The 11396-nt window shown below is 48.9% G+C and overlaps 1 protein-coding gene across 3 annotated transcripts; it reads left to right on the top strand.

Annotated features, from left to right (window-relative positions):
• The first annotated feature begins 3228 nt into the window (after positions 1-3228).
• On the top strand, positions 3229-11222 carry PGLS (6-phosphogluconolactonase). 3 transcript variants are annotated; one of them, XM_003123494.5, is made up of 5 exons: positions 3229-3586; positions 7165-7272; positions 7975-8076; positions 8426-8566; positions 10865-11222. In XM_003123494.5, exons 1-5 carry the CDS (start codon positions 3299-3301, stop codon positions 11000-11002), a joined length of 777 nt encoding a protein of 258 aa, XP_003123542.1. In that variant the 5' UTR covers positions 3229-3298; the 3' UTR covers positions 11003-11222. The 3 variants fall into 3 exon arrangements, with proteins under 3 accessions (XP_003123542.1, XP_084868514.1, XP_005661239.1); XM_085012388.1 differs by having other exon boundaries at positions 3229-5580; positions 6964-7272; XM_005661182.4 differs by lacking the exon at positions 7165-7272.
• The last annotated feature ends 174 nt before the right edge of the window (positions 11223-11396 follow it).

Here is an 11396-nt window from a genome sequence, read left to right as displayed (position 1 = left end):
GCAATGCCAGATCCTTAACCCACAGAGCGAAACCAGGAATCGAACCTGCAACCTCATGGTTCCTAGTCGGATTCATTAACCACTGAGCCACAACGGGAACTCCTAGGTCACACTATGTTTAAACACACTCTATGTTTAAACTGTTGAGGAACTGCCAGGCTGATTTCCAAGGTGACTGCACTGTTTTTTATTCCCACCAGCAGCGGTGGTTGAATGTTCCGATTTCCCACAACCTCGTCAGCACTTATTTTTTTATTGGAGACATTCTAGTGGGTATGGAGTAGTATCTTGTATTTTTTGTTGTTGTTGTTTTTGGGGTTTTTTTGTTTGTTTTTGCTTTTTTAGGACTTCACCCATAGCATATGGAGGGTCCCAGGCTAGGGGTTGAATCAGAGCTACAGCTGCTGGCCTACACCACAGCCACAGAAACATCAGATCTAAGCTGCATCTGCGACCTACACCACAGCTCATGGCAATGCAGGATCCTTAATCCACTGAGCAAGGCCAGGGATTGAACCCACAACCTCATGGTTCCTAGTCGGATTTGTTTCTGCTGTGCCACGACAGGAACTCCTGGGTTCTCTTTTTAGAGTTGTAAGAGTTCTTAACATATTCAGTACACTCAAATATTATAAGATGGATGATTTCAAATTTCTCCCATCCTATGCGTTGTCTTTTCACTGTCCTGGTATCCTTTCTTGGTATCTTTTGAAAGACAAGAGTTTTTCATTTTGATGAAACCAGTTTACCTGTCTTTTGTTGCTCTTGCTTTTGGAGTCATTGTCTAACCCGAGGTCATAAAGATTTACTCATTTGTTTTCTTGTAAGAAATTTTTTTAGTTTTAGCTCTGACGTTTAGGTCTTTGATCAATTTTAATTTTTATATATGGTGTGAGGTAGGGATCTGTATTAGTTTTCTAGTGCTGCTGTAACAAATCGCCACATACTTAGTGGTTTAAAATAACACCAATTATTTTATAGTTCCTGGAGGTTAAGAAGTCAGAAATGGATTTTACTTGGCTAAAATCAAGGTTTGGTAGGGCCACATTCCCTGTGGAGCTTCTGAGAGAACCCATTCCTTTTCCTTTTCCAGTGTTTAGATACTGCCCATCTTCTTTGGCTCATAGCCTCTTCCTCCGTCTTCAAAGCCAGCAACAGTGGGTTGAGTCTGTTTCATGCTGTCAGTTCTCTGGTCCTCCTTCCACTTTTAGTGACCCTTGTGATTACACTGTGTCCACCCAAGTAATCTCCTTTAAGGACAGTTGATTAGCAACCTAATTCTATCTGCAACCTTAATTCCCCTTGCCAAGTGATCTAACATTCACAGGTTTCAGGAGTTAGGAAGTGGACAAATTTCAGGCCCATCATTTCGCCTACTATGAGGTTCAACTTCATTCTTTTCCAAGTGACAGTCTAGTTGTCCCACTACTTTACCACTTGTTGAAAAGATTATTCTTTTTCCCCTTGAATGGTCCTGGCACCCTTGTTGAAGATCCATTGATGATGGACATATGGTTTGCTGCTTTTATATCACAGCTCTATCCCACTGATACAGTTGTCTATTCTTATGCCAATACCACACTGATGACTGTAGCTTTGTAGTGTTTTGTTTGTTCGTTTTTTGCTTTTTAGGGCCGTAACCATGGCATGTGGAGGTTCCTAGGCTAGGGGTCGAATTGGAGCTATAGCTGCCAGCCTATGCCACACCCAAAGCAACGCAGGATCCTATACCACAGCTCAGGGCAACGCTGTATCCTTAACCCACTGAGCGAGGCCAGGGATTGAACCCTCAACCTCATGGTCCCTGGTTGGATTTGTTCCACTGTGCCACAATGGGAACTCCCTTTGTAGTAATCTTGAAATCAAGATGTTTGAGTCCCCTAATTTAGTTCAAGATTGGCTTGGCTATTCTGGGGTCCCTTGCAATTCCATATGAATTTTAGGATAAGCTTGTCATTTTCTACAAAAAAGTCTCTCGGAATTTTGATAGGGATCGTGCTGTAGCTATAGGCCAATCTGGGGAGGGTTGCTGTCTTAACATTATGAAATCTTCCAATCTGTGAACATGGGATATGTTTTCATTTAATTAGATCATTTAAAAAACTTTTTCAGCAAAGTTTTGATTTTCAGGGTACAAGTCTTGCACCTCTTCTGCTAAATTTATTAAGTACTCTCTTTGATGCTGCTGTAAATAGAATTGTTTTAATTTGCTACTGCTTTTAAAGATGCACTACCCATGCAAATCTCATTGCACTTACACACTCCTAAACTCCCTGGCTTTGATATGTGGTCAGGCTGCCCTGGCCCACCAGGCCTCCTGCCCCTTCCAGCCCTCCTTGCTCATGTTATCCCCTGCATACTCTATCTTATTAACCAAGGTCCACTTGCCGCAGTTCCGGAACTTCTCCAGGCCAGAGCCAGGATGGAGGCTTCTGAGTCCTCAGAGACACAAAGAGGTCTCCAGGGAGAATATGCAGGAGAAATTCAACAAGTCTATTTTCATTCTGTTAACTGAGTTCAGAGAGCTTTCAAGGACTCAGTGAACAAAACAAATATCCCTCGCCTCATCAAGCATACATGCATACATACATATATATATATATATATATATATATATATATATATATGTTTTTTTTTTTTTTTTTTTTTGGCTTTTAGGGCCGCACCAGCGGCATATGTAGGTTCCCGGGCTAGGCATCGAATCCGAGCTGTAGTCCCCGGCCTACGCCAGAGCCACAGCAAGGAGGGATCTGAGCCGCATCTGCGACCTACACCGCAACTCACAGCAACGCCAGATCCTTAACCCACTGAGAGAGGCCAGGGATTGACCACGCGTCCTCATGGATCAAGCTTATATTTTAAAGAGAGAGAGAGACAACACACACCAAGATAAACACGTTAGAAGGTTCAGGAATTTCAACGTCCACCAAAAATACACCTTCCTCCGGGAAATCTCCCATCTCCTCCCTCCACTCCATCACACCCCAGGTCCCCTTCTAGGAGCCTGGATGCTCTGAATTCCCCTCTGCGGCCCCGCCTCCTGACACTGGGAAGTTGAGCGCACTGCGAGCCTGCTGCAGCCCAAGATAGAGCTTAAACACCCTGCAGAGTGAAAGAAGCGCAGCCAGACAGACTGCACGGCCTGCCAGGACTTCACTCGTGGGACTGCGCATGTGCCTAAGACAGCCGCCCAAAGGCCGGGAGCGCTGTGTGGCAGAACTGGCCTTTGCGCAGACGCACTGGTGGCTGCCGGGAGGGTTTCCGCCTCCCTGCTGCTGCCGCCGCCGCCGCCGCCGCCATGGCCGCGCCGGCCCCCGGCCTCATCTCGGTTTTCTCGAGCCCGCAGGAGCTGGGCGCGTCGCTGGCGCAACTGGTAGCGCAGCAGGCAGCGTGCTGCCTGGCGGGGGCCCGCGGCCGCTTCGCGCTTGGCCTGTCAGGCGGTAGCCTTGTCTCCATGCTGGCCCGCGAGCTGCCCGCCTCCGCTGCCCCGGCCGGGGCCGCCAACCTCGCGCGCTGGACTCTGGGCTTCTGCGACGAGCGCCTGGTGCCCTTCGAGCACGCCGAGAGCACGTACGGGCTCTACCGGGTGAGAGCTACGGGGGCCGCTGGGGGTCACGTTAAGAGGGCCGCCCCCGTCCTACGAACGCAGCTACGGGGGCCCCTGGGGGTCATTTCAAGCTGGCTGCGCCCACCGCCTGAAACCGGCCACGGAGGTCATGCAGGGTCACACTGTGCCCCGCCTCTGTCTGGACTTGAGCTGGGAACTGTCATCTGGGTTCCTCAAGGTCCCATCTGGACGGCACCTCCACTGCCCCCTGGGCGGAGCAGTGGAGACCTTTAAGCCCCTTGATGCTTTATCTGGTAGCCGGCCAGAGGGAATGGCATGGGCAAAAGCGTGGAGGTGAAACAGAGTGCTCCATTGCAGGGTCCTAAAGAAGTTCTGGCGCCAGCAGCCTTGTAGCGTGCAAAGGCATTGAAAGAAGAGCCAGGCAGGAGGGATCTGGTATGTGTCCACTTTGAAAAAAATGCACAACCTGAAAGCTGAGTTAAGTTTTATTGGGGGCAAAAAACAAAATTAGGACCTAAGCCTGGGAGACAGCATCTCAGGTAGCCCTGAGCAACCTCCAAGGAGGCGGGGCTGGGAGGGGCAGGTCGCTAGGGTATATAGGAGAATTTTCAACAAAGGTCTGGTAGTAAGAACAAAAGATTTACACGGAAACCTGATTTACAGAAGACCAGTTTCTATGGGAAGAAGTCAGTGTGTGGCTTTACTGGAATCACTCCGTTGATAGGCACCTCAGCTGTGGGCCAGTCTGCTTTCTTTCTTTCCTGAGTTCCCTTAGGGTTCACCAGCTCACCCTTGGGAGTGGCTGCACTACCAGATAACTGTGATATCTTTTGTCCACTTAACTATAGCTCAGGAGGCAGTATTTCAGACAGCTCTGAAATACTGTGCCAAAGAGGAGAGGGGGACTATCAAGATATGTCATAAAGTTGAAAGGGGAGGTGCATATAGCCATAACTCATTTTATAGAAGTTTGCTGCTGGTCTCCTGAAGGTTACTGCTAGTCACAGACATCAGTCCTCATGAAGGATTTTAGTTTTTTTCTAGATATGAGGAGATGCTTGGGCTCGTGAAATCTTCTAAAGATTTTTAACTCCCTGAAGACCAGTTTTTCAAGAGTACAGGGTGCCTCACTCCTGGTCTCCACACTGAGCTCTGCTCAAGGGGTGCTTCTGGTCAGCAGCTGCAGTGGCTTATGATTTAATTCCTTAGAGGAAGGTGACAAGTGCCAAACTCCAGTTCACATGTGGAACTGGCCTCCGTTTCCCCATCTCTAACCTGGATGAATTCTTGATGGTCTCCATGCAGCTTGTGAAGCTGATGACTCCATGGCTGGTTGTCTTTGACTTGGGGCCCCAGGCACCTATAGAATCAGGGGAACACCAACCGTGCACAAGCAGGGAAACAGAGGCTTGGAGGAGCTAAGATATGAGGCATCTCACCACTCGTCCAACACACACACACACACACACACACACACACAGAGGGAGGTGTGGGAGGGGCAGTTTGGGGCAGAAGCCTCAGGTCACTAGTCCTGGGTGTGTTGAGTTGTCTTCACAAAGAAAGTTGAGCTGATTTTTTTTTTTTTTGTAATATGCAAGTAGGTTTACTAATGACCAAGCCCTTTGCTTTACCCACATCATCTTGTAAAACCCCACAATAGTCTGTGAGGCGGGAGCTGTTAGTACATCCATTTCCTAGATGGAGAAACTGAGGCTGAAAGGAAAGTCTCCTAGTGACCATCAAGAGAGCCAAGCTATGAACCTGCCTGGCCTACCCTGCTCCGACAGCCCCTGGGATACATTTCAGGGTCAGGGGCTACTTTAGTTTGATTTCCTGTGGCTGTGGCTTAGGCCAGTGGCTGAAGCTCCAATATGACCCCTAGCCTGGGAATTTCCATATGCCATGGGTGCGGCTCTAAAAAGACAAAAGAAAAGAAGTAAAAGCCCACTTTTTAAAACTCCCCGGAATTGTTTTTTTTTTTTTTTAATTAAAGTATAGTTGGAGTTCACATTGTGTTGCAGCGGAAACGATCCGATTAGGAACCATGAGGTTGCAGGTGTGATCCCTGGCCTCGCTCGGTGGGTTAAGGATCTGGCGTTGCTGTGGCTGTGGTGTAGGCTGGCAGCTGTAGCTCCAATTAGACCCCTAGCCTGGGAACTTCCATATGCCATGGGTGCGGCCCTAAAAAGCAAAAAAGAAAAAAAGTATAGTTGAGTTATTTGTTTTATTTTGAGACTAATAAAAAGACTGTGTGTGACTTTGAAAGACTTTTATTTAGGAAACCTGTACTTGCACAAGTAACAAAACTCCAACAAAACGGTATAAGAGAAAGTTGCACGGATAGTGATTGTGTGTCCACGAATCCAGCATGAGGGACATTTCTCTCACAGGGCTTATAGTGGGGCAAGGGGCACGAGTGAACAGGGCAATAAATTAGGAACATCCATTCAGAGACTTAACAGAATGTGGTTTGGACAGAAGGGAATAGTGTGAGATGTTAGAAAGGGAAGAGGGGCTGAGCATCCTTCAGCCAGGATGGTGAGAAGTGCCGGGGTGTGGGGGGGATGCTGAGGAGGTGAGGTTGGGCTGTGACCTGGAGAATGGGGGAAGCTGGTCACAGGCGAGCTGGGGCAGAGGGTGACACTAGAGGCAAACACTGGTAGGAACGAATGCGGGCGAGGATTTGCTCCTGCCAGTTCCTTGCCAAGGAATCATCTTAGTTCCCTGACATAACAAAGCACCACCAGATGGGTAGCTTAAAACAGCAGGAATCAATTCTCTCACAGTTCTGGAGGCTGTGAGTCCGAAATCAAGATGTCAGCTGTGGAGTTCCCATTGTGGCTCAGTGGGTTAAGAACCGACTAGTATCCATGAGGACGCAGGTTCAATCCCTGGCCTCACTCAGTGGGATCTGGTGTTGCCAGGAGCTCCAATGTAGGTCACAGATATGGCTGGGATCTGGTGTTGCTGTGGCTGTGGCGTAGGCCGGAAAGTTCCTGGGAACCTCCATATGCCTTGAGTACAGCCATTAAAAAAAAAGGAAAAAAAAGAAAGGATGTCAAAGGCTGTTCACCCTCCAAAGGCTCTAGGGGAGGAGCTTTCTGGCCCCTTCCAGCTTTTGGTGGTTCTAGGCATTTCTTGGCCACATCACTGTAATCTCTCCCTCTGTCTGCAACCTCACCTTCTCCTGATTCTCTCTTTTTGTCCTCCCCTTCTAAGGGCATCGGTTATTGGATAGGGCCCATCCTCATCCACTGTGACCTTGTCTTAACTAATGACATCTGCGAAGACCCTTTTTCTTCCTTCCTTTTTGCTTTTTAGGGCTGCACCTATGACATGGAAGTTCCTGAGCTAGGGATTGAATCAGAAGTTGCAGCTGCCAGCCTACGCCACAGTCACAGCAATGCCAGATCCGAACTGCATCTCTGGCCCATGCCACAGCTTGTGGCAATGCCAGATCCTTAACCCGCTAAGCAGAACCAGGAATCGAACCTGCTCATGGACACTATGTTGGGTTCTTAACCCTCTGAGCCACAATGGGAACTCCAACACAAACTGTGTTTCTGCTGGTGACACCCTGTCTCCGTCTGCCACAGACCCACCTGCTCTCCAAGCTGCCTATCCCTGACAGCCAGGTGATCACCATTAACCCTGAGCTGCCCGTGGAGGAGGCAGCTGAGGACTATGCCAAGAAGCTGAGGCAGGTGAGTGCCTTCGAGTGGCTGCAGGGAGACCTCATCTACCTAGTGGCTACTCCCCAGGTGACTGGAGCAACCCTGCCAGTGGCACTGAGTGATCATCGCTGGCACAAACTCCCCCTGGGGGCAGTTGGCAGAGTCAGCCTCACCCTGGGCAGATCTCTTTGGGGATCCCCCTCTGGGAGGGCCACAGCCACACCCTGGAGGCCCCCAAAGATGGCCCGGCCTCTTGACACCCTGGAAGTGGGCCTGGGTCTTCACATCTTGGGGACAGTTGTGTCCCTCAACTGACTCTCAGTCAGTCAGATGATGAAATGTGGAACCTTGTAAATAAGACTTCCGTTTTTTGCAGGTGAGGCTGAGCATTGCTTTTTGTGTTACAGCAACTTGTTATTACTTTTCTTCTGTTTTGTTTTTTTTTTTTTGTCTTTTTCCAGGGCTGCAGCCGTGGCATATGGAGGTTCCAAGGCTAGGGGTCTAATTGGAGCTGTAGCCGCTGGCCTACACCACAGCTCACATCAAGGCCAGATCCTTAACCCACTGAGCGAGGCCATGGATCAAACCCGCAACCTCATGCTTCCTAGTCGGATTCGTTAACCACTGAGCCATGGTGGGAACTCCTGTGATTCCTTTTTTGACAACTATCTCATCGTATTCTTTGAGCACTTCCATCATAACTTCTTGGGACTGTCTTCTTTCCCCATCCAGGCCTTCCCAGGGGACTCCATCCCAGTTTTTGACCTGCTGATTCTTGGTGTGGGTCCTGATGGCCACACCTGCTCACTCTTCCCAGACCACCCCCTTCTACAGGTAAGCACACCCATGAAGGCCCTGTTCATGTCTGAGCCCCACCCTTTGCTAGCTGGGGCTTCCAGAAGGCTAGGAGTCATCTACAGCCCCGTGTGAGTCAGCCTCTGCCAACAGGCATGCCCACTGGGCTTGACCCTTCTGAGCTTCAGTTTACCCATCTTAAAACAGGGGCCTCAAAACAACAACAACAACAGCAACAACAACAACAAAAACAGGGGCCTTAAATCAGATACCACAGAATTGGCAGAGTGGGATGAAATGATGGATGGACAGTGCCTGGCATGTGTGAGTATTCAAGAAGTCAAGTGACATTGTCCCCCTGTCTCCACCTTGGGCCTCCCTCTCTCAGGAACGGGAGAAGATTGTGGCCCCCATCAGTGACTCCCCGAAGCCACCTCCTCAGCGTGTGACCCTCACACTTCCTGTGCTGAATGCAGCTCGAATGGTCATCTTTGTGGCAACTGGAGAAGGCAAAGCAGCTATTCTGAAGGTAACAGCTAAGGGCCCCCTTCCCATGAAGGTTGTAGACCTCGAATATGGCCCTAGATATTGTTGTGCTGAAAGCACTAGATCCCAAGATACTTCAGTAATTCTTGGGTTGAAGGAGACGAAAACTGAAATTATAGGCTAGTTAGGAGTTAACAATTATGAAAGGAAATTGATGAGATGAAGCCAAAACTGCTCAGAGGTAAATTCATAGCACTTAATGCATATACATATATATTTAATTATTAAATAGAAGACAATTGAAATAAATTAAGCACTCTAGAATTAGAAAAAATAACATAAATCTAAGAAAAATCAGTGGAAGGAATTAAGTGAAATTGAAATCAGTGAATCAGTTAATATTAAAAACTTAATGGCCAATAGATCCAAAACATAGGCAAACCCCTGACGAAGTGGGGGGGAAATCATATGTAGGAATAAGTGAAAAAAAGAATAGGAGTTCCTATTGTGGCTCAGCAGGTTAAGAACCAAATAGTATCCGTGAGGATGCAGGTTCAATCCCTGCCCTCAATCAGTGGGTTAAGGATGCAGCGTTGCTGCAAGCTGCAGCATGGGTCGCAGATGTAGCTGGGATCCAGTGTTGCTGTGCTGTGGTGTAGGCCAGCAGCTGTATCTCCAATTTGACCCTAGCCTGGGAACCTCCACATGCCACAGGTGCAGCCCTAAAAAGAAAAAAATTATATATAAGAAGAAAGGTACGATTATACATATATAGAAATATAGAAGAAACAGATTGAGTTGTTAAAAAATAAACTAAATGAGGAGTTCCTTTGTGGTGCAGCAGATTAAGGATCTGGTATTGTCACTGCAATAGCTCAGGTTTGATCCCTGATCAGGGAACTTCATATGCCATGGGCTCAGCAAAAAAAAGAAAAAGAAAAGAAATATTTTAATTATCGTCATTGAAAAAGCCAACAGCTATGAAAGAAACTTGAAATATTTAAAAAAATAACAATTCTTCTACCAACTGTTGGGACCAGACGTTCTCATGGGGATGGCTAGTGTTAGGGTTCAGGGTGTGGACTCAAGAGTCCAACAGACCCACTGTCTTGCCAGTAATACCTGGTGGGGCCCAAGGCAGACACTTAACCCCCACAAGCCCCAACTTTCCAATCTGCAAGGTGGGCTAGGAGGGCCCCTCCCTGTGGACCCCCTGAGGGTTGGTCGAGGCAGCTCCAGCTCAGCGTCCACTCACATGAGGCTGCCCCCAGCCTCAGCTTACCCAACTGGAAAATGGAGATGAGGATAGAGGGGACCCCACAGGGCTGGAGTCAGGAGTAAATGAGTTCCTGACACAGTGTGCTTGGGACAGGCCCAGCTGGTAGTGAGCACTGTTTATAATGCCCACTAATCACGAGGTCCTATCAGGGGATCAGCATGTCACAGCTGGAGGGACCCAAACCCAGACAGCTAAGAAGGCTTTTGAACTTTTTAAGTGGTTGGGAGAGGAAAAAAAAAAAGAATATTCCTTGATATGTGAAAATTCTATGGAATTCAGTAGGTGTCCACAAATAAAGATTTGTTGGCACTTGGGCATACCCACTTGGTGATAAATCACTGCTGCTGCTTTTGCCCTGTAACAGCTTAGCTGAGCGGTTGTGCCAGAGAGGAGATGTGCTCTGCTGAGCCAAAATAGTGACTCTTGGAGTTCCTCTGGTAGCTTAGATGGTTAAGAACCCAGTTAGTATCCATGAGGATGTGGGTTCAATCCCTGACCTCACTCAGTGGGTTAAGGATCCTGCGTTGCTGTGGCTGTGGTGTAGGCCAGCAGCTGCAGCTCCAATTCGACCCCCAGCTTGAGAACTTCCATATGCCACAGGGGCTTTAAAAAGAAAACAAAAACAAATCAAAATAGTGACTCTCTAGTCTTTACAGAAAACATATGCTGACCCCAGTACTAAGTAGTCATAGATGGAGTTCACGCTATGGTGCAGGGTGTTAAGAATCCGACTGCAGAGGCTCTGGTCATTGCGAGGTACGGGTTTCATCCCCAGCCTGGCAGCACACGGGGTTAAAGTTTCCAGTGTTGCCACAGGTGCAACACAGGTCGAAGTTGTGGCTCAGATTTAATCCCTGGCCCAGGAACTTCCATGTGCCACGGATGCAGCCTTAACAACAACAACAAAACCAGTCATAGATGATAGAAAGGAAGGGATCCCATCCCTGCTGACTGCTTGAAGCTAGAACATCTGGGAAGGGCAGCATCGCTTCCTGGGGGTAGGAGAGCCCTGAGGGGTGCAGGGGTGCGGCTGGGCCCCATGCTCCTGTCCTCTCCACACAGCGCATTTTGGAGGACAAGGAGGAGAATCCACTCCCCGCCACCCTGGTCCAGCCCCACACAGGGAAACTCTGCTGGTTCCTGGATGAGGCAGCAGCCAGACTCTTGACTGTGCCCTTCGAGAAGCATTCCACTTTGTAGCCGGCGCTGAGAGATGCTACAGCTGGGACCACATGCAGCCCAATGGGCTGGGACCTTCTGGGGCTGGGCCCCACTGCCAAGCCCACCCTGGGCTTCATTTTAGAAAAGCCACGTGGCACCACTGGAAGTCAACAGGGCCCACCACCAGCCCTGCCCAGGGGCTCAGCCCATGGGCTGTGGCCCTGGGTGACTCAGTTATTAAAAGAAGCATTTGTTTGAAGTCTCCACTGTCTTGTGGTCCTTGGGCAGTGGGACTGTGGGTACCCAGGCAGAGCACCTGACCTGCAGCCTTTATCCCAGCACATGGAGGGCAGGGATGGGCACCCTGAATCAGTGTCCTGGGGCTGCCTTAGCAAAGGGCCGCAAACCGGGTAGCTTAAAACACCCGAAATGT

Source organism: Sus scrofa, chromosome 2, assembly GCF_054392235.1.
Source record: "Sus scrofa isolate SSC_HxYL_T2T_F1_AM1 chromosome 2, Sscrofa_HxYL_maternal_Yorkshire_Landrace_v2.0, whole genome shotgun sequence".
Classification (NCBI taxonomy): Eukaryota; Metazoa; Chordata; class Mammalia; order Artiodactyla; family Suidae; genus Sus; species Sus scrofa.
Note: the sequence above shows the minus strand (reverse complement) of the source record. Positions and strands in the feature narration are given on the sequence as shown.